Below are 23310 nucleotides of genomic sequence, written 5' to 3'. Positions count from 1 at the left end.
TTATGCATAGAATTGGGCAAGTTAAAATGAGGTCATACTGGAGTAGGGTGTCTCTTAATCCAGTATGACTAGCGTCCTTATAAGAACAGAAAATTTGGACAGAGAAGGGACAGCCATATAACAGAGGCAGAGATTGAATTATTCCACAAGCCAGAGATCACCATGGTTTGCTGGCAAGCCAACACCAGAATCCTATAGACTTCAGAGGAAGTGTGGCCTTGCCAACACCTTGATTTTGGACTTCTAGCCTGCAGAACTGGTAGACAATAAAATTCTGTTATTTTGAGCCACACAGTTAACCATACTTGGTTTCAGCAGCCCTAGCAAACTAAGACTCTGAGGGAATTTTGGGAAATAAGTTGAGCTTTTAGATGTAAGACTCATACCATGAAACCTTGTACATAGTAGGGATTTTGGTTGAATTGAATTATGTCCAGCATTTTCTCTTTCTTTGATGTCAGTTGCTGTGACCTACTATCAATCAAAATATAATGTTAACTATTGAACTTTTAAGAACAAACTGAAAAGCCATATTCTGGTAGCCAATAACAAATATTAGTTGGATGGCTAGAGTAGTTTACAGTGAGTAAGTTTTGTAATAGCAGTTGTTAATGACGTGTCAGCAATTTTAATAATTTCAGAAGAGTAATTTTTTTAAGTACAACATAAGAATGGCAGAGGGCAATTGATTGATTGATTGATCAATTGGCAGAGGGCAATTGATTGATTGATTGTTGATTGATCAATTAGGAAAGAAAGTAAAATGATGGTATATGTATCAAAGAGTGCCTGGAAAGTTCACTCATTCAACTGATTCACTTAATCAATGTCAGTTGCCCACTTTGTGCCAGATACTATGCTAGGCTCTTCAAATTTGATGATGAATGAAACAGAGCCCCTCCCATCCTGGCATTAAGTCTGGTGGGTTTGATTTGCATTTAAGAACAGTTCCAGAAGGCAGCTGAGGACTAAATGCATTACAGGTACTTCACCCCAAACAAACCAAAGGGAATTTCATAAGTTTGGTGAGACTATTCCACTTCTGGGGCTTTTGGTACTAAACGACTCTTCAAATACCTGAATTTTCACCTCTTTAAATTAAAACTGACTCTGTGGAATATTTATTAATTAAATATTCATTCCATGATCAAACATGTTCTGATTTTGCTGTAATCCTCCCTGGACATTGATCAAGAAGATATGGAGCAAGCAGAGTGATATAATTAAGATTCCTGGACATATAAATAGCCCTGAGAAGAGCATTTTTTGGTGGGCATCTATCTCTGCACAAGACTGGAACTAAAGGTGCCCCCATCTTCACTAAGCTAGGAATGGTTGACCTGAATGAATTATAAAGATTATTGTACTATCCATGAATGTGAGGCTGTGTTCTTGTGAATATTAATAAATATTTATGATTAATAAATACTTAATATCAAAAAATTATACTGTAAAATATTCTTAATAAGAGTCATAACAACTATTTTTACTACGTATTTCTCTTTAAACCAAAAACTGCTCTCATTACTAGTTGGTCTTATCAAATATTGTGAATGGAAAAAGGAAGCATTTTCTTGTCATTTAGACAACAAATTAAAAAATTATTAAGGTGGTAATCTAAATTCTAGTCTGAAAAAACCCACCTACAACACACTTTATAATCTGTTGTTAGGTAAACATCCTATAAAATGCCAATCAATTGGTACCAGAGCTTTGCAATACTATAATATTGTTTTCTTCTCCCACTGATCAGAGTAAATCTAAGTCAATTTCATTATTCCAAGAAAACACTTAAGCTTCTGCATTTGTTTTACATCTTTCACTCCTGAGGCTCTATATTTATCAAAGCTATTTTGTCCCACATTGAAATTTTGTGAGAACAATTTTATATCACCAATAATTGGCATGAGAATAGCTGTTGAGGAATATTAGGCATTCCCTCCCACCCACAAAACAGATAATTTCATGTCTGCAGAATTCTGCCACTAGAGAAATATAAAACTGTGAAAAAAGGAAAACAATTCAAACACGATAACCAAGTGTGTTCACTAGAAGGCTAAACTAATATTACTCTCTAATATACATCCTTTTAAAAAAATAAACAATTTAAGAATAATTCTAGAGTTATTTGTAATGCTGTATGTCTTTTTAAAGCAGAAGTAATATGATCAAATGTTACAGCTGTTAAATCTGGGAGATGAGAATTTAGGTGTTGGTTATGTTCCTTTTTGAACCTTTCTGTAATTTTTAAATTTCTCCAAATAAAGTTTAGGGAAAAAAAAAAAAGTGAATTTCCATAAGTATAAGATAAAGGTAGACAGTTAAAGAAAATAATTTAGTTAGAAAAGTACAATTATAATTCAGGAAATGTGTTCTTAGCTATTAAATGTAACTAACACAATATTTAGTCTAAATGTGCTACTACAAAGCACTTACATGATTTAAAAATCATGAAGAACTTATACTTCCATTCCAGCTAGTCCTAGCACTGCTAAAATCTGAGGCTGTGAAACATCTAGAGGAAAAATAATGTGAAGGATTAAATGTTTGAAAAAAGGAATCTATTTTAAACTATTAGCACAGTAAGAATTACAAAAGCGTAAGTGTGAGGGAAAACTCTACAGTCAGAAAGGTTCAACAACAGATTCTTGAGCCGGAAGTCTACTTGGTCTTAGGTTGACCAATTTACTAGTCGTGTGACCCTAGACAAATTGTTTGACCTCTCTCTAGCTTACTTTCTTCATCTGTAAAACAATATTAACAATAATACTGATCTCATAGAGTTATTATGAGGATTCGATGATTTAATATGTACAAATTGCTGAGAACACTTCCAGATAAATAATACACACTGTATAGCTTAGTTGTTAGTTTTTCATAAATCTGACAGTTAATTCGAATGTTCAGCTGACAAAGGTTAACTTCTGTCGAAATTTCTATTACTGAGATCCTGACACAAGCCTTAGGGAAGAATTACACACCAACCCCAAGAATGCCGAAGCACTTAATGTAATACCCCAAATAAGGGTCCCAGTCAAACTGCAACAAATATAAATCACTTATGATTAGACATCCTGTAGTAATGACATTATAAAAAATCATAACTCTAGCAATACCAAAATTAGTGTAGAAATTGTCATTCCTATTTCACAGATAAGGAAACTGAAGCTTAAACAGTAAAGTAATTTGACTAACATCACACTGCTAGTAAGTAATGTGAGAACAGGATTATTTATACCTTATTCAACACTATACCCCCAAATATCTGAAAATACTCAGATGCTTAGTAAATGACTGTGCAGAATGCATGACTGATTAAATGAGGGAATGAAACAAGCAATTAAACAAAACTTAGGTTGCTCTGATGTAGCCATTCACCCTGACAGATCAAACCAACTCTGTTTGGCTAAACTTTATAGAGGAAGACTCAATAAATGCTACTTACTTTTATGCAGTAATAATATTTACATTATTCACAGACCAAGACAAGCTGTTCCTATCCTCGTGAAAAAGAACCAGCCATGCCTCAAGAAATAAAAGAATTGCTTCCAAGTAATGATAGCACCAACCCAATTATCCTTGCTAATGGAATGGAATGGAGTGTTAAATAGGGGCTCCAAATGCAAAAAATAACATAAACTGTTTACAAGTTACAATAATTAAAACAAAATAATGAAGCCACACTGATGCCTAATTCAGGAAGTAAGAGAAATTAGTTCATCTTCCCATCTGATCCCCACACTAGACTAGTAAAAAACACCAGTCTAAGATGAGTTCTTTCATTTATTTCTAAGTTCAATTTTTGGTTCACATTTTTCTTGTTTGGGTTAGAAAAGAGCAAAAATTGTCTTTATTTAAAATTTCCCTTTGACAGACTCAGTACAAAAAAAAAAACGATTGAAGGAAGTATGAATGATGTCATCAAATCACAATGCTGAATTAAAAGCAAAATTTACTGAATGTAAATAAGTTCATTCTGACAAACTTCATTGTATTTACACTTATGAGAAAATTACCTGTAAAAAAGTTCTTCTGTGCAAAGATGAAGTGGTAAGTGGCCTTATAAACCTCCAGTTCACACTGCCACGTCTGAGGCATGTTCCATATTCGGGGGTAGCTGGCATTGATGTGGAACTGCAAGCCAAATGTTAAGTAAAAACACTAGAACTTAAAAGGTGACTATGAACAACATAAGAAATGAAGTCACACATGCCAGTAAGTAATTAAAACTTATTTTTCTACTGAGCAAAACAGAAGGCCCTCAAATTTTTTAATCTTGCTGTGGCTAAAGGTCAGTATCCAAAGTTACATCGAGCTCCTTAAAATACTAAGCTATGATGTGGTGAAAATGCTGAGAACAACAAATCAGGATACAGTTTTCACCATGCACTCCAGCTAAGCTAATGGAGTAGCAGCCGATGCCCCGAATTCCTCCTTAAATGAGAGGCTCAGGGTGAAAGATGCAACATATAGTGTCGCAGAGAAGTCTGGCTACCTGTGTTCCTGGGGCTCCCATTTGACAGCATGGTAGTTACAGATCTAACACAGCACTCTGTTGACATATTCCACCTGACAAAGCTTGGTATTTCTGCAAAAGCAAAAGCTGCCTGCCCAGGAATACGATTGTTATGTACCACTATTTATAAGCAATAGCTCAGGAATTCATTAAAATACTGAACATGCTGTTTAACAGATACTTATGGTGTTCAATAAATTCTTGGTAATTGCAAGTTTCCTCTTAATTTACATATATATCTTGTGACGTCTGTGACAAGTGATTAAGTACCTATGGTACCATCTCATATGAAAGAAACTTCTCTGTGAATATCAACCATTCTACATAGTGGCTTTTGGTATTGTTGTGGTACCTGATAAAAAATAATAATCTGTCTGATTAATGGCTCTCCAATCTGCAATTTTAATCATGGACATTCCCATAGTGTTTGTGTTTCTAACATGAAGCATCTAGAGTATCAATAAGATTGTTTTCCTTTTACCTTATTCATCATGTTAAAAACACAACAAATTATTTAAGCCCTAAGGAAATATCAAATTGGTCTAGAAAACATATGATAAAAAATTATCTTACTTACAACTTAGGAGAGTTGTAGTTTAGCCATATAACAAGGTTTAAAAATAACATTCTAACAACTTTAGGATTTTTAAAGGCCAAAAAACCATGTATCTGCTTTTTATTCCCTTCCCCCATATTAGAGACAGAACAACAGAGAGATGCCAAAGGAAGTCCACAGAGCACTGGGAATCCACTCCTCCCAAAGATAGGGCCAGCAGTACCTGGTGGTTCTTGAAGGAGAAAATGGACCATTCAATGGCTTCCTGGTTATTTAAATTTTATATTAAAAATTTAAAATTAAATCTGTATTTTATGCATGTGTGCATATTATCATATGTTCTAGACTTACTGCTAACATTTCTGCTTCTAAAAGAGTCCGGTATTGCATGCTGGTGGTGGCATCAACATGTAAGAGTTGTCCTTTAATTGCAGGGGTGTAACCTAATAAATGAAAACATAACAACTGAAACATAAACGAGAACCTAAAAAATTATATGCAATTGACAATGTGAAATGGAACCAACTCCCACCACTGAAAGAAGGAATCCCTAAAAAATGGTGATCAGTCACTATTTAAATGCACTCCAATGACAGGGAGGTTGGTACCTAATAGCTTTGAAGGTAAAAGTTCCATCTCTATATAATGTCCATCCATTAGTCCTAACTGGCTTTCCAACAGAAAACTACAAGTCTACTCTCTAATGATAGTACTCAACTATTTAAGACAACTCTAGTGTCTTCTCTTACTCTACTTGCTCAAGAGTATGTATTTTCATTCTTTTCAACTACTCCTCATGTAATGACAGTTTCTAAAGAACATTTACTCCTTATGTAATGAAAGTTTCTAAATACCATAATCTTATTCTATACAAAAGTAAAAAAGTTTAGGGCATTACACCTACTTTCCTGATGGGATACTGTGCTGGTTCGAGTCTGTTATGTATCCCATAAAAGACTATGTTCTTTTAATCTACTCTTGTGGGGGCAGCCCTATTGTGCTTGGGATCTTTTGATTAGGTTGTTTCCAGGGAGATATGACCCACATTTGGGTGGGACCTTTGGATTTGATTATTTCCACAGAGATGTGACCCCACCCATTCAAGGTTGGTCTTTATTAGTTTGCTGGAGTCCTTAAGAGAGCTTAGGGAGAGACAGAGAGCTCAGAGCCAACCCAGACCCAGATGCTTGGAGATACAGACAGAAAGACATTTGGAAATGCTAAGCTAAGAGATGAAGCCCAGAGTCTGCCCCAGAGAAGCTAAGTGAAATCCACTTAAAGAGAAAGCCACTGGAATCAGAAGCTGAAAGCAATGCAACCTGAGAGCAAAGGACCAGCAGATGCCAGTCATGTGCCTTCCTAGATGTCAGAGGTATTCAGGACGCCATGAGCCTTTCTTCACTGAAGGTATTCTCTTTTTGATGCCTTAGTTAGGACAGTCTTATAGTCTTAGAACTGTAAATTTGTGAAGTAATAAACCCCTACTGTAAAAGTCAATCCATTTCCGGTATATTGCATTCTGGCAGCTTTAGCTAACTGGAACAGGTGCCTTCCTATGAACACTAACTCTGCAATCACTATTACACAGCTAGTTCAACATGCATCCTGCTCTGAGAGCTTTCTTTCAAACACCTGGATTTCTGGAAAAAGTTTTAAATTAGTTTATTTAGAATTATATTTTATTTTTGCCTGAGACCTAGGTACATTTTTCCCTTTGGCTTTTCAGACAACCATGTTAAAAGCTACCTAATCTTTATATCCAAGAACTTTACGGGAACTTCCTTAGACCCTTAACTCACAATCAGTATGCCGTGGCACTTTCATAACAGGTATACTTGACAAATTGATCCTCTCAGCGTTTCGGTGGCCTTTTTACCCTAGTGTGTCAGACAAATATTTCCTGTATGTATCATAATGTTAAAAAAAAAGGTGGAAGCACTCCTTTAAGTGAACCATTCTCAATTTTGTGAAACCTGGACTGTCTTCTCCCCCCCCAAATATATCTATAATTAACACTTCTCTAAAAGCTGCTAATATCCAACTATCTACTCTAAATCAGGCAGTTCTCAAGAATCTCCTTAAAATTTAATATGATTTTTCTTTTTAAACTAGCTAAGATGAGCTTTGTTTATTCACTAAAATAGCCCGAAAGTTAAGGTGAAAAGATACACTATTGTATTGCCAGTCACTTTTGCACTTGATTATTTAAGTAGGTGGGTTCCACTGCTACCATCTTTTACAAGCAAATAGGCCTAGTCAATGTCTCTGCCTCCCTTCTTCTTATAGCAGCACCAAAGATAAGTGACAGAACAAAGAGGAAAGCTAATAATTATATTTTTAAAACTCTATGTTTGTGATCACAGCATTGCTGGTTAGTGATTTCAAAGTATAGGTCAGTTCCTATTCTCTTTTCTCTCAGGAAAGTGAATAAGTAAGGCAGAATTTCATCTTAACTGCTCTCAATTACAAATATAGTAAGAGAATGGTAGGAAGAAGATAAAATGAAGATGGTTATATAATAATTTGATACATTTAACAAAAAGTATTTAATCATGTTATCAATTAAGTTGTATCAGTGCCCAAATTTCAACTGCATAACAAACTTAGATTACCTCAGCTCAGATGGAACTATAGCTACCAGGACATTAGTTAATATTTTAAATATGAAATGTTCTGCTTTCTTCAAGTTATGTTTTTCAAAGTATTTAATTTATTTCATGAAAAATCTATTGATATAACCTAAAACAAAGCTTATTAGTCATTAAATCAGTTCAGCCATGTACCACGTGCCAGGCACTGGGTGCAGCACTGGGGATACACTAGTAAAATACAACAGCTGAACTGGCAAAATGTACATTAAGAAAATTATTCTCTGTCCCACAAAAGAGATGTATAGAGCATAACGAAAGCATAGAATTGTAAGATTAATTGTGAGTAGAAGTTTTGTCCCTTTTCTTTAGGTGTTCAAATAATTTAATTACATAATATCCACCCTAACAACCACAGTTACATCAAAATATAATTTTAAAAATTGAAAAATATAACACTATTAATGTTAGTCCAAAGTGATTTTAATAAACTGCATTATTTATATATTATTTTATTGCTAATCATTTAAAGTGAAAGGTAATAATCTCAGCTTACCACTTTCCTCAACTGTCATTGGAATATTAATTTCTAAGTATGAACCAGCTCCTACATTTACATGTACAGCATTCGTCTCCTACCAAAAGAAAAATATTAATTCATATAAAACATTTATTAAAATTACACTCCTATCATCTTTATTTTCAGTTATTATTTCAAATAAGAAATACCATTATGATGATCCTAATATGTATTAAAAGCTTCTAAGACAAAAAGTTCAAATTTATACCAAAAATACACTAAGATTATTTGGTCAGATATAAAAGGTAAAATGAACCATATTATAGTATAAACATCTACTATTAATAAATTTCCATTATTCGGTATTTAATAAAAGTCTAATGTAAGTAACATATATACAATTAGTTGGGGAAAAAGAAACTCATAGAAATGAATCTAAGTATCTAAGTATAGGACGAGTCACCATAAAAGTACTCTGGAAAATAATGTTAAGTTTTAAACACTAGTTTTTTTCTACTATATTATTTCAATAATTACCCTGTTTTTTGTAAACAGCAAGTCAATTGTAGCATCTGCAATAATATTCATTCGTAGTTCAAAAGCAAGAATTTGTCTTGGCCTCCCAGGCTGTGCAATTTCACAAACTTTCAGAACTTGATAATCAGGTGGAAAAAAAAACTTCCATAAACAATCTCTATATAAGGAGGTAGAAGGAATAATGACATGCTATTAAACAAAAGAGTCCAACACCCGTATTCTAACTTTATAACTGCTATCTCATTTGACAATTAGACAAGAAATAGACATTTTTTAAATTCTCAAAATGGTAACACTACCATAAACTCTAATTTCTCAACAAGACTGAAAGATGGTTTTCTCCAAGGTTTTCTACTTCCAGAGATCAATGAGCTTTGAGCACATAATAGATAAATTATTATCAAATGAGACACAGGTAGGACCAATCTGCACCATCCAAGTGTATCGTGAGAAATTAAAGACATTTCACAAGTACTTCAATTGTTCAAATGTCGAAGGAAGAAGCGAAATAAGATAGTCTAATTAGAATCATCATTCTACCCCAAACAAGCTACTTAACGCTTCTGAAGAAACTTGACCTATTTCCTCTTCTGTAAAATAGAAATAACATAGCCTGACTCATAGAATGGTTCTAAAGATTAAAGAACAACACATTTGGAAAAGACTTGACAATGTGTGGCACATGCAATAAGTGGCTGTTACATATATTATTTTCATAGTAATTATTTTTAATCAATATTATTATAAGAGACTAAAGAGAATAATAGATTTGTGAAAAGTAAATGGATATCCTAAGGCTAAAGCACTAATGTACTTGCCTTCCCTTATCATTTGAAAAAATGAAAGAACTTCAAAAATTTTCCAAGTCTTCTATGTGAGCAAACATTAGTACAATGTATCTCATGCATTCAGGGGAAGTGCCACTTTGTGGCTTTTAGACAGCAAGAGTTGAGAAAGGAGTCACCAGTGACAGGAAATGCTGCTTGGAATACATAAGAATAGGAAAAATAAGATGAACAGAACAAAATATGTAAACTGAGCCAGCATAGATTATAAATTGCCATTATTAAATTAAAATATATGAAAGGAAAATGTAGCTCTGCAAGTGTTTTGGCTAAAAGAAACAAACATAAAAAAGAATATTAAGGATAGAGAATCCAGTTGACTCTTGTCTCTAGACGCTGTAGCTTTACTATCTTGCCCAAATCGCTGCATCTCTCTGAATGTTATTTTTCCCTAGGCATAATGAGTTAACCGCACCTGTCCTATGTCTCTCACTGGCTTATAAGGAGCAAGTGTGAAAATATAAATGAAAGCAAAAAAAAAAAATCACATAATGTGAAGACTGTTTGTATTATTATGATAATCATCTAAGGATTAGGTTCAGTTTTAATAAATTTATATTTCAACTGTCATGAAAATCTTAAAAAGAAAGTATCACAAAAGAAACACTCAATAATATCTTAAAGATTCATAAAATCATATAAAAGTAGAATAGCCTAAAAACCTATAAAAGGTCTGTCATGCTACATCAGAGATCAGTAAGTTCTACAATGCTGACAGAGTGAACTACCCAATAGCAAAACAACTGAGATTTCCTCCTGTATTTCTTACATTAATAGAAGGATGTTAAGAAAACAGACTTCAATATTCACTTCTGGTTACAGCTCATATTTGTGAAGAAATTTAGTATGCGGAAGGAGGAAAAGAAATTGTCACATTAGAGGAATTGCACAATCTGTACATGTAAGTAAGGAGACAAATATCACTCACATTACTAAAGTAAACACATGTGAACACAACTTTTTTTTTTAATGAACTTGAACAGTTTTGTTAAATCCAGGTGAAGAAAGGTATTGCTGTTCTCTCTTGACACTGGCATAATCAACTAAAGGAAATGTGGTAAACTGAATTCCTCTTTCATGTTAACTTCAGTATCATTTCTCAATATAAAACAAAGACCACCCCCAAAGTGAATATGACTATATAGTGTAAGAATTTTAGATTGGTTCTCATGTAAATACACTGTAATACTTTTTTGAAATATATAATAAAGGTAAATATAGCTTAAGAATCACAATTTACTCAAGTACTAAAAACGCAAAAATATTTCATGTGTCTGTGCTTGTGCCAGTTTGGACATATTAGGTCCCCCAAAAAGCCATATTCTTTAATGCAATCTTGTGGGGGCAGATTGATTAATCTTTTTGATTAGGGTGTGACCTCTTGATTGAATGTTTCCATAGAGATTTGACCTCACCCATTCAGGGTAGGTCTTGATTAGTTCACCAGAGTCCCATAAAGGGAGCTCTCACAGAGAGCAGAGAGAGAGAAATGCCCGGGATATGCTAAGCCAGGACACAAAGACTTAGAAGCTTGGAAGCCAAGCAAAGCTGCTTGCTGACACTTTGAGATGCTAGCCCAGAGTTTGCTCCGGAGAAATTAAAAGAGGAAAAAACGCCCCAAGAGATGCTTGCTGATGCTTAGAGATTATTGGAGATGCAGACAGAAGGACATTTGGAGATGCAAAGCTAAGAGAAACCCAGAGACATTTTGGAGAAAGACATTTTGAAACCAGAACCCTGGAGCAAAAAATCAGCAGACACCAGCCATGAGCCTTCCCAGCTAACAGAGGTTTTCTGAAGGATGCCACCGGCTGTTTTCAGTGAATGTATACTCATGCTGATGCCTTAATTTGGACATTTTCATGGCCTTGGACTGTAAATTTGTAACCAATAAATCCCCTTTATAAAAGGCAATCCATTTCTGGTATTTTGCATAACAGCAGCATTAGCAAATGGGAACAGTGCTAAAGCATTATTTTAATTTTTCCTGTCAAATAAAACAATATATAACTGTTATACTGGCTAAAGAAAATGAGGTTTTTCTTGATATTTCCGGATATAGTTGAAATTGATTTAGCTTTGTTACTTAATAGGATATGAAAATACCCATTTTCGACTGTCTCATAGAGTATACAGCAAGGCTTATTGTAAGAAAAATTTTATCATAAAATGAAAATTAAAATCCAGTAATGTAAAAGCACTTGTTCTTTACCTTGAAAAGTTAAGCTGTTTATTTCCAAGTTTACTAAATCACCTGAAGTCATTTCATCAATTGTAACTAATGCAAGGTTTTAATAAATAGGGAGGTATATGGGAGCTCTGTATTTTATGCATGATTTTTCTGTAAATAACTTCTCTAATTAAAAAAATGCATGCTAATAAATAAATAAATAACCTAACCCAAAACTTTGTGAAGTATTTTATTAGTGTACTGCAAAAATTTTTCAAATACAGACTTATTCATTTACCATGTAATTGTTAAATAGCTACTTAGTTGCTAGGTATTCCTATATACCAAGAGTACCAAATTAACAGAACATTGTACTTAAAGTATACAGTTCTTCTAATAATGATAGGTAGGTAGAAGTTTATAAAACTATGAAGTATAAAAAGTCAGTACATCAAAAGTATTGGCACTCTTTGATTAACCCACCTATGGTCCAATAATATCTGCTGCAGTGGATGATTTGGCTTGCACTTTTTTCCATTCAAGAAAGCTAGCTCATAAATAGAAAACTAAGCTAACTCTAAGAGATGTCTACTTACATAAAAATTCTGACAGTCCCTCATAATTGATGGTAAACATCCCTCCTCTGTTTAAAATTCTTCAATCAGAAAGTAAAAATTACTTCGGAATTACCATAACTAAAAAATAGAGAACCTTTCAGATCTCCTCTTATCTTCAGTATAAAAATCATACTTCTTAACTACCTATAGAACTCAGAAAAGAACCAATTCTCCACTGTTCTCAAGCATTTGTAAAATTCCTCCCTTTGCCTCAATTATTTACCCTTCTCCTTTCCTAATTAACTTTTACCTATCCTTCAAACCCGCACCTCACGTTACCTCTATCAAAAAGTCTTCCCCAAATCTTTTCTTCCCTTAGAAATGTATCTTTCTAAGTTCTTCATCAGACTCTTTGCTTACCTTTATTAAAGCACTTAGTCAAATTCTTTTGCTTGTTTTCCTCTCCGACTAGAACTATATATATCCTTTACCTCTGAATCTCCATTACCCCAACAATCCCTGGCAACAGTAGGATCAATAAATTAACTTGTTGGTTAAATACGAAAGAAGAAAACAGAGAAATATGATCATTCACCATCTCTTTTATGAGTCTGCTCCTCTTTCAGTAAAAATTACAGTATTATCTCAATACATTTGAAAGATTTACTAGAAATAGAATTTACTCAAGTACCTCTGTCTATCAGCCCATGGTCCATAGTTGAAATCTGTTCCTTTACCACAAACTATATCCAGGCCCCAACATGGAGGCAAGTCTTGTAATTTGCAATCATCATTGCTCATTTCTCCCTCAATATTTTCTTCTGTTTCTTCTGGAACAAGTCCTGTATTGAAGAATATATCATATAAAGGTAGTTCTTTAAATGACCACGAAAAATCTTAGATCAGCAGTTCTCAAACTTTTTGGTCTCTTTATATTCTTAAGAACTATTGAGAACCCCAAAGAGTTTTTGTTTCTGTGGGTTACTTCTATCAATATTTACTGCATTCAAAATTAAAATTGTAAAATTGTAAATAACACTAAACCCATTACATGTTGACATAATAACACTTTCAACGAAAAATAACTATTATTTCTAAAACAAAACAAAATAATTTAGTGAGAAGTGTGGCATTGTTTTAAATTTTGGCAAATTTCTTTAATGTCTAGCTTAATAGAAAATATATGGATTCTTATATCTACTTCTGCATTTGATCTGTTGTTGAAGCATTTGAAGAAAATCTGGCTTCACTGAGGTATGTGGAAAGAAAAAATGGTATTTTAATCAGTTTTCCAGACAATTTTGACTATTTTCTTTGATACTATACTAAATCTCAACAAGTAACAGTTTCTTGAAGGTTAGTTGTAAAGTGGAATCTGAAACCATATAACAGAACTCTTCATACTCTGTTACCTTAAAATCAGGTCTCTTTTGTAATTTGAATAGATCTTTTACCATGCATGATTTTGTAACATCATGCATTGGTCATTTGGAAAAAGTTAGCTCACTTAGTCATGCAGATTTTTCCAAATGTTTGCAAATTTCATTATAAAATATTTTTTAAATCACAATTGTTAATAACACCAGTGATCTCATCAGAAAAGTCGATAACTATTGGGAAGCTGTGGAGCACATAGTGGCAAATCCAAGTTTTCCCTAATTTTAATTTTCTCTTGAAAGCTTGAAGCCATCATTTGTATGTTAGTTGTTCTTTCAAGTAAAAACGGTTTTCCATGAAAAAAGGCAAATAATTCAGCTTGCAACTCAATCACACAATTAATCGCGCAACACAAATGTACCTTGGTATGCAGAATTGCTTTAAGTGTACTGCACATCTTGTTAATACTGAAAAAGACTTTACTTCAAGTCAAGGTTTGATAAAAATAAATAATATTTACTTAATCAAGGACTTTACGTGAAACTGGCACTTTTTGTTTTATGGTGAGTATGTGACAGAAAAAAATAAAAGAACTACTAGTATAGTTTGGAGCCGTTTCCTTGATCGATGCTTTAAAGCACCAGTTTTACCCACCATTGCTTTTGCATCATCAGTGCAAATGACAACAAGGTGAAAAAAGCAAATGACATCCTAGTTTTATTATGAAAATAATTTTGACTTTGCAACCTCCAGGGATTCACAGATCATAGTTTGAGAACTGCTACTTTTAGTTAGCTTCAAAAATTTATATCCACACAGCTGTTAGGTCATTATTAGCATACAAAAACATAAGTTTTTCTTATTTGGGGGGGGAGGGATTGACATGAAATAGAAAGATTAGAAGTAGGAAAATAGGACTAAAATTCCAAAACATTTATAACTGAAGTCACCTGTAAAGCATTTTAACTACTGTATTTCACTCTTCAAATTTTAAGACTCAAATCTAATATACTGTGATTTTTCTTCCTGAGCTAAGATAGTTCAATCTTAACTATCACCACAGTCTCTAAATGTTTCAACTCACGGTCATTTTGCATTCTCAATTTTTCAGGAACTTCTTGAAAATGGAACTTGGGAAAATTAATATATTGTTCTCTTCTAATCTACAAATACTAAGTAGTATTAAACCTTTGAGAAATGACACACATATTTTTTAGGAAGGCATTCTTACCATTTATTAATATTCATTTATATCCTAGGTAAGTAGATTTAAAATATTATTAGACATCAGCATATAATAGAAGAAACAAAATTATAGCTATGAAACATACTTTCAGAAAACAATACCTGGCTCATCCATGTAGTAGTAAATGTCAACATCATTTGACTGCATCACTACAAAACCTTCTCCCATTAATCTCGGTGGCCTATAAGAAGTGGGAGGAGCAAACTAAATATATCTCCAGAATATATGATGTTCAGTATTGTAGTTAATGGTCAAAACAAAATGGAAAAAAAAAACTAAAAAAGCATTTAAGAGTAGAATCTTGAAAAGGGAAAAACATCTTTCATGTAGAAAATAATCACAATAAATTATTCCATAATTGTATTCTGTATTAGATTAAATAATTAAATGGTACTGAAATTTTTTTCAATAAAAGAGGACAAAAAAGGGGAAAAAAGGTTTTGGTTTTGTATTTTTCATTTTAAGCTTTAAATGAGAGAAACTTATTTAAAACAAAGTTTAATTAAATATAATAAAGGAATAATAATCATCGGAATATAATAATCGTAACTCTAACATTTGCAACAAAGTACAATTAGACTTAAAAGTCAACCATTTTTTTAGTCAACCCTAAAAACTCATTTTTTTAGTCAACCCTAAAAACTAAACAGGATATTTCATTTTATCATATAATAAAGTATAATTCAGAAACATTAAGAAAAATGTTACATCATTTTTATCTTTAACAACTTCATGTCATGCAATTCTAAGAACACTTAGTTGATCAACTTGAAGTAAGTTTAAAGCAAAATATCTTGAACTCAAACTGGAATGACTATATCTATGCCATCAATTAATTCTCACAAAACAGTCTTTATCTGCTTTGATTTAGCATCTTTTTTTTGTCATACACTGCAATATTTTCTTCCATATCAAAATAAACTTAATTCTCAATCACTAGTTAATAAGATAGCATATACTAATTCAGCAATCTTCTAAATGTACTAAATCACAAAGGTTAATGCTTATTCTCTTAATGAGTTTCTCTCTACACTTTTGAAGAGTGCAAAATACCAGTTAAAATCTTTTTAAACAAATTATTAATAGCAGAGCACTTGATTACATCTTACTTTCTAGTAATTTTCACAAAATCCCGATTTATTCAGCAGTGTAACCTTTACCCATAATTACAGTATTGTGTGCCTAGTCCACATCCCGGAAGATGCTTAGCAAAGTCCATAATCCTAGGTTATCAGGCAAGGTAGGCCCATAGCCAACATGGTACTTAATTAGGAAACACCCTCTCTATCATTCTAGCCAATTTCCAAAGAATCTAAGAGCAAGCCAGAAAGAGATTAAGAAGGAATGATTATACTTCTTGTAATCTCTTATACTGCTATGCAGAAAGAAAAAAAGCTGAGATATTACAATGAAGACTAATTATATGGGCACTTAAATTACACAAATTCAACTGCAGAGTTTCCTTCACAAAAAAGAAAAAAGATTGAGAAGAACATAAAACTACCAAGATCGCATCATTGCACTCATGAGCATGTGGCCTGGAGTCAGATGGAAATTATAAATCTGCTATTCTATCAGTGTCCCAGTCCATTTGTGCGTAAGCATCTCACAACTCTGAGTGTGAGACTAGTGTGCATTATTCATACAATATGTCCCCTAAATGCAAACAGCTACTTCACTAAAGGAAAAAAGTACCTGGAAAGCTAGAGGGGAAACTGACAGTTTTGCACTGAAAGAGGTGTCAAGTAGGTCTCAAAACTGTACTATCCTAACTATAGTAATTTTCCAAGAGCAATTTTGATTCAATTTTCAACTTTAACTCAAAATAGAACTCCACTGTAATGAATCTGTTTAACTCACTAATTAGTCATTCCTTCTGGAAACAAAAACCCACCTGTAATGTGTATTCCCTAACAAACCTACATCATGGCTTAATTGCCCAAAATAAGTTTCCCAAATACAGTGAGGAGGAGAAGGAGTAAAAAAAAGTCTCTGTAATCATACAGAAAAATATTTAAAATTAGTTAACTAATGCATAGTAGATCCATTTATCCTATAAAGCAGGACTACACTGTTAACTGCTACTATAGACAGAGAAATAAACCTAATTATCGCACAACTTGCAGCAGAGAAGTTAAAAGTATACTAAAGGTTCCAGTTGAAAATCTATATTAGATAGATAAAAGTGATATGTTATTTTACAAGTCTTTCTTACTCATCATTTTGAAGACCAACATATCTTGGACTCGGAACAAGCATAACTCGAACATTTTCAAGCTTTCCTTTCACAATATGCATAAACTGATCAAGATGACTTGAAGGAGGTTTTGTAGTATAAGTTAAGAAGGCATCATCAAAGTTGATGCATAAAGTTTGAGGTTGGTAATGATTCCCGAAGGCCAAACGTCCCTTTAAAAAAAAAAAGGATAAGAGAAATTATACCATGCATTTCTGGTCATATTTTTCCCCTTTAACTGACATAATAACAAGCATTTTCAAGCAACAACTAAATGATTCCACTTTAACACTTTATGCTATTTAAATTATTCTAGTGGTCAATTTGGACCAGTGTCCAAATTGTAAAAAAAAACAGCCTGTAAGGTCTGATAAATTTGTGCTAAAACAGTATTGGTGTTAAAATAATTCCTTCACACTTCATGGAAATAGGAACCCAAAAATCCACAAAATTACTATATTTTCCCAAGTGAAAATTACATTTGCAAAAATAAATTCCTCTATAAAAGTTCTAAATTAAGCCACCAAACATTAATTGTGGCACAATTTACTTACTGTGCTCACATTGACCTTTATGACTGGAATAAGTGATCTCCATGAAGATGTGGGGTCTTGAGATTCTGTTTTTACTTTAACTCTGAGGGAAAAATTAACATAAATAAGAAAAACTTAAATAACTGAGGAATAGTTGACTTCCTCACAATGTTCTTTATTAACATCAGCTGTAACTTTCTAATGGAATACTGATAGTACTAAAATATCTCTGGGAATGCACTCTATCATATCAATTTTCAGAATTACAAGCTATAATAACAAAACTATGTTTTTAAAAAGACAAGCTATAAAAATGCAACAATGAAGTATGCATATGCTGCCAAAACATCTATTATTATGCCCATTACAAAACCGTCAAAATTATTACCAAAACAATATGCGATCAAGGTACAAGTCACTTTGATGTTTTCCACTGTTTTCAGCACTTTTGAAAACAACCCAGCTGGGTCCTTTTCCTTCTCTCCCCAATCACCTTCTGCCAAAATAATTTCCCTCAGTGAAATGAAAAGAACATAGGTCAAGAGTAAGAAAAAAGAAATAGGGCATACATAAACTTAAGGAAATGAAAATTTCACAGAAATTCACTAAAGAATTCAGAAGAGAACTTGAAGTATATCTCCTCAACAATCAATAACCAGATGACTCCCAGATCACTTCTCTGAGGCCATCTTCAGTAAGGTGTCCCCCAATACTTAAAACTAAATTCAAAACTGACCTTATCACTTCCTACTAAACTCATCTTTCTACAAAGTTCTGACTCCACATGACCACCGATCAAGTTAGATATTTCAATTCACTCGACTCATCCTTCTTGCTTATTCTCTATAGCTAGTCACTGTATCTTTTAGATTCAATCTCCTAAATATATCTGGAATCCATCCACTTCTCACCCTTCCTCTCTACTGCTACCAAACCAGTTGATGATCATCTCTTGTCCAAATTTACCACAGCCTTCTAACAAGTCTGCCTGCCTCCAGTCTTGTCCTCCTCCAACCACACTGCAGCCAGAGTCAGCATTTCCTCACTGGCTTCCAGGTAAAGCCAGCTTCCTAACACTTGGCCCCCAAATACCTCTTTAGTCTAAATAATCTCCACCTCAAATAATCCATTCCAGTAAAAAAAAAAAACTACTTTGCAGTTTCCCTAATTATGATATTTCTTCTCTAAGAAATACTCTTCATTTCCTACTTTGCCTGTTTAACTCATTCATCCTTCAGGTCCCAGCCCTTCCTGATCCTTCCATGTGTGCCCAAAGAATTCTATTCTGCCCTTACAGTAACTGCATATTTACTAATCTAACTCCCTTGTAGACTAAAAATTCCCTCAGGACAGAACAGTTGCCATATTCCCAGTATCCCAGTAATTCAGAATAGTGCCTGGCACATAGAAAGTGTCCGCTAAATATTTACTGGAGGAATAAATGTCCTCGTCATCTACTTAAAAACAACTATTTTAGTTTGTTTTTTCCTTAGGAGTAGGGGAAGTTGGGGTTGATGTAAATGGTTGAAGCAAATAATAAAAGCATTTTGAATGGTATAGGCAACATAATGTTAGCCATAAATCTTGTTTCTTAAATACCAAATTTAATTCAAGAGGTTCTTTATGAAACTGTGTGATCTGTAAAAATCAAAATCATTTTAATTTGAACTAGAGATTCTTTAATTTATATTTTTCCTTTATTATATGTAAAAACTGTTAAAGAAAGGTCCATTTTTCCAGAATAGGTATTTAATGAATCATTCCACTTAATAATGAATTTTTAATTTAAATAAGCCTTATTAATTTTTAAAGATACACATTAAAATATAACATATATGTATAAAAATGTAGCTTATGAGGGGTGACAATGGGATTGGGAAAGCCATAAGGACCACACTCCACTTTGTCTAGTTTATGGATGGATGAGTAGAAAAATAGGGGAAGGAAACAAACAGACAAAGGTACCCAGTGTTCTTTTTTACTTCAATTGCTCTTTTTCACTCTAATTATTATTCTTGTTATTCTTGTGTGTGTGCTAATGAAGGTGTCAGGGATTGATTTAGGTGATGAATGTACAACTATGTAATGGTACTGTGAACAATCGAAAGTATGATTTGTTTTGTATGACTGCGTGGTATGTGAATATATCTCAATAAAATGAAGATTAAAAAAATATATATATAACATATAGACCATTATACTTATTCTCAACATCATTTAATCTTTCTTTAGTAGTTGATTATTTTAATGTACTTCTGTGCCAGCATTCTCCTCTTTCCTCTTGTTTTGGAAAAAGGTGTCCTTCTTTCTTTGCAAGATAGCCTCATCAATCTGTGCTTACTTCCCATTCCTCAAAGCCTTCTTCCATCAAGCATCATGCTCAGGACTACTCCTCACATTAACAAGCACACGAAGAGCAAAGAGCTTCCTTGATCATTAATCCCTAAAATAATCATTTCAATCTCTTCATTTTTCTGTAAATCATGAGGGTACGAGTGAGAAAAGGAATCTAAACTAGTGACCATCTTTTCCTCAGCAGTGATTCATTTCTAAGTCATTTTATTCACACTGTCTTCCCTATAACTCTATGAAAGTATTCTACACTGACCTAAATGCCTTCTCTTAAGATTTGGTTTTCTCTGACTTCTAAAATAAGAGACATTGTTTTACTCCTTAAAACTTCTTCCCTTGGTTTAGTGACAATTACTTTTATCTTTCTATCTGCTCCATCTCTGTCTCCTGCCTTGTCAACGATATATATGCACAAAGATATGCCATAGCACAACATTTTTAAGAGTGAAATACAGACATCAAGGTTAGAATGGTTATTTAAACTTTGGTAAACTGAATGTTATCTAACCATTAAAAATATTGTTATTAACACTATAAAACATGTCAAAATTCTTAGGCTACAATATTACATTCTGAGAGTAAAAAGTATGGACCTAACATTGTTAGAACTTCGTGAAGGTATGTGCATAAATTCCAAATTTACATCTAAAATTCTGACCTATCATCTCTTGATAACTTCACATTTTTAACTGAGAGCAGAATATCTCCACTTGGGTATCTTTCAGTCACTCCAAATTTACTCCTAACTCCTACAGAAGAGTCTCCCCTCTAGACTTTCTCTGAGATTCCCACCACAGTTTTGTTTTGTTGTTTTTTGTTTTTTTTCTGATTGCAAAGACTCAAAGCTTACTGTTATTTTGTTTGTTTGTTTACCCTTCCTTCCTCCAACCTGACCATTTCAGATAATCTATTACTAAGCTGATCTTCTTTCATAGTGTATCTTGTATTTCTCACTTCCTTTCCATTTCTACAAGTATCACCCTAGTTGAGACCCTTCTCACCTACCTGGGCCATGTGTTGGCCAATAGCACTAAATCTTATTTAACCAACTGTCTCCAAGTCTTTTGTCATTTATTCTGTACCAGGTGTCAGAAAAATTTCCTTGTAAAGGACAAAATAGTAAATATTTTAGACTTTCTGAGCCATGTAGTTTCTGTCCAAACTATTCTAACTCTTCCACTGCAGTACAAAAGCAGCCACAGACAATATGTAAACAAATGGGTATGGATATGTTCCAGGAAAACTTTATTTACAGAAACAAGAACTGGGCTAGATTTGGCCTATAGGTCAAAGTCTGCCAAACCTTGCTACAGAATAATACTGTATAGAATAATATAATACATACCATACGAGCCCACACGATTTTTTTAAATGCACAAAACAAAATCATATATTTGTACATGCATATGTATATGCATGTATATATTTAGGTATATGCACTCAAAGGATAAAAACCAAATTATTAACTGTGGTTATCAACGTGGAAGGAAACAGGATGGAGGAGGAGGAGAAGTAGAACTGGACTTTTTTAAATTATATAATTCTGTATTATTTGAATTTTTTAAAGAATTATATAATTATTTATATAACTAAAAGTTTAAATCTACAACGAAAGATTACATTGTGTTTAGGAGAACAGAGACAATGATACTCTGATAAAGGCAAATGTTTAAATGTTGGAGATTAATAAAATTAAAGTGTGACATTGAACCTTTCAATTTTGGACTGGGTTCTTGTTCTTCCATTCTCCCGTGTTTTATCATCCTCTTTCTTGGGTGGAATTATAGTTGGCTCCAAACCAAACAATTCTTGAAGGCGTCCATAAAGATCCGAACGATTGTAGACATGAAATTCAAAATCATTGACTGTGATGTACAATCTGGTTTCTGCCTTTGGATCTATAGATACAAGTTACAAATAAAGGAGGTTTTAGTCAATTACTTTCTTTCACAGCTAAGTAACTCACATGACTTAAAAAAAAATTGTATGTATAGAGATGTTATTGAAATAAATACAAAACATTGGCAAAAGAATGGAAAAAGTAGATGTTACTCTAGTTTTTTAATTTAGCATTCTGAAAGCAACCTGAATTTCTAGATTCCGGTTGTATAATGACTAAATTTTAATTTCATGCTAAGAAAATTTACAGGTAAAAGAAAATAAAATTATACCCTAATATAGCTACAAGTTTATATTAAAACATACATAGTGAAACAGTCAAAGAGTGATGCATTTAAACATCACATTGGTAACTGAACTTTTGTGGCAGAGAAACTAGGATTTTTCATAAACACCAATTTGTGTTTAAAAACTACACACTAAAGCAAAGGTTTTATGGATTTCAGGTTTCAAACAATTTTATCAAATAAAAGACATAATTATATTACATATGATAGTAATAGTAATTAATGAATCCATCCATAAGGTGATGTTTCTATTAAGGACATAATCTAAGATAGTGTATCTGTTCCCAAATAGAGGAAAATAATTAACATCACATGTCAACCAGAGTGTCAGAAGAAAGGCACATTTCCAGTGCTTTCTTTCTGTTATAAAATGAATCACACACATTTTTCTGAGACTACTCTTTTTCAACTTTTATCCATGTATCTCTATCCAGCAAATTCAGTTGAAAACAAATTAATATTAGATGTGACCTGTTAGAAAAGTTTAATTTTTAAAAAATGGGTGGAGGAAATGTTTAATTTTCATTTCAGTAGCTTAAGGTGCAATTTAAACATGAAGTACATATCCTTTATTAAGGTACCCAATTTCATCAAAATTAATAATTTCTTCTTAAGCTATTGGCAAAAAGACCTAAAGAATGTCAAGCACTTCAAATAAATGCAAATTTTAATTTAAACAAACAAATGAAAAAACACTGCAATGTATATTTCAAAAATAAACCAAGTAAAATAAATCAGCAACATTAAATTCTCTCAGTAATACTTTTACTAATGCTCCAATCTAGGTTTTTTCCCTCCTTACTTCCCAAGACAATTGAGAAAGGAAAAAAAAAAAAATTCCAGTTCTTCAAAAACTTAATGTTTAGGTGCTATAATTATCCTGGTATTTTTTAACTAGCTCTTTGACCTATGTTCCCTCCTGTTTCTTCAGATTTACTATATATATGGCTAACAACTAAGACAGCCTCTGAACTATTACATCACTTGTTTCATCCTTTTTTCTTATGTGGATCAAATTCTTAACATTAAAATAAAAATACCAGAAAACATTGGTTTTTAATATGTATGATGTATTCTAAGATCTGATAGGG

The 23310-nt window shown here is 32.9% G+C and overlaps 1 protein-coding gene across 8 annotated transcripts in view; it reads right to left on the bottom strand.

Moving 5' to 3' along the window:
• The window catches only part of KIAA1109 (KIAA1109 ortholog), a 236371-nt gene that overhangs the window by 176215 nt on the left and 36846 nt on the right, over positions 1-23310 (bottom strand). For all 8 annotated transcript variants that reach the window (XM_037830586.1, XM_037830590.1, XM_037830591.1 and 5 more), the window contains exons 7-15: positions 21745-21931; positions 17703-17784; positions 17128-17321; positions 15014-15093; positions 12981-13131; positions 8718-8874; positions 8217-8295; positions 5424-5515; positions 4017-4134 (exon numbers count right to left, since the gene is read on the bottom strand). In XM_037830586.1, coding sequence (XP_037686514.1) covers positions 4017-4134; positions 5424-5515; positions 8217-8295; positions 8718-8874; positions 12981-13131; positions 15014-15093; positions 17128-17321; positions 17703-17784; positions 21745-21931 — 1140 coding nt within the window. The remainder of the gene's footprint in view (positions 1-4016; positions 4135-5423; positions 5516-8216; positions 8296-8717; positions 8875-12980; positions 13132-15013; positions 15094-17127; positions 17322-17702; positions 17785-21744; positions 21932-23310) is intronic.

The sequence above is a fragment of the Choloepus didactylus genome, chromosome 3 (assembly GCF_015220235.1).
Source record: "Choloepus didactylus isolate mChoDid1 chromosome 3, mChoDid1.pri, whole genome shotgun sequence".
Classification (NCBI taxonomy): Eukaryota; Metazoa; Chordata; class Mammalia; order Pilosa; family Megalonychidae; genus Choloepus; species Choloepus didactylus.
Note: the sequence above shows the minus strand (reverse complement) of the source record. Positions and strands in the feature narration are given on the sequence as shown.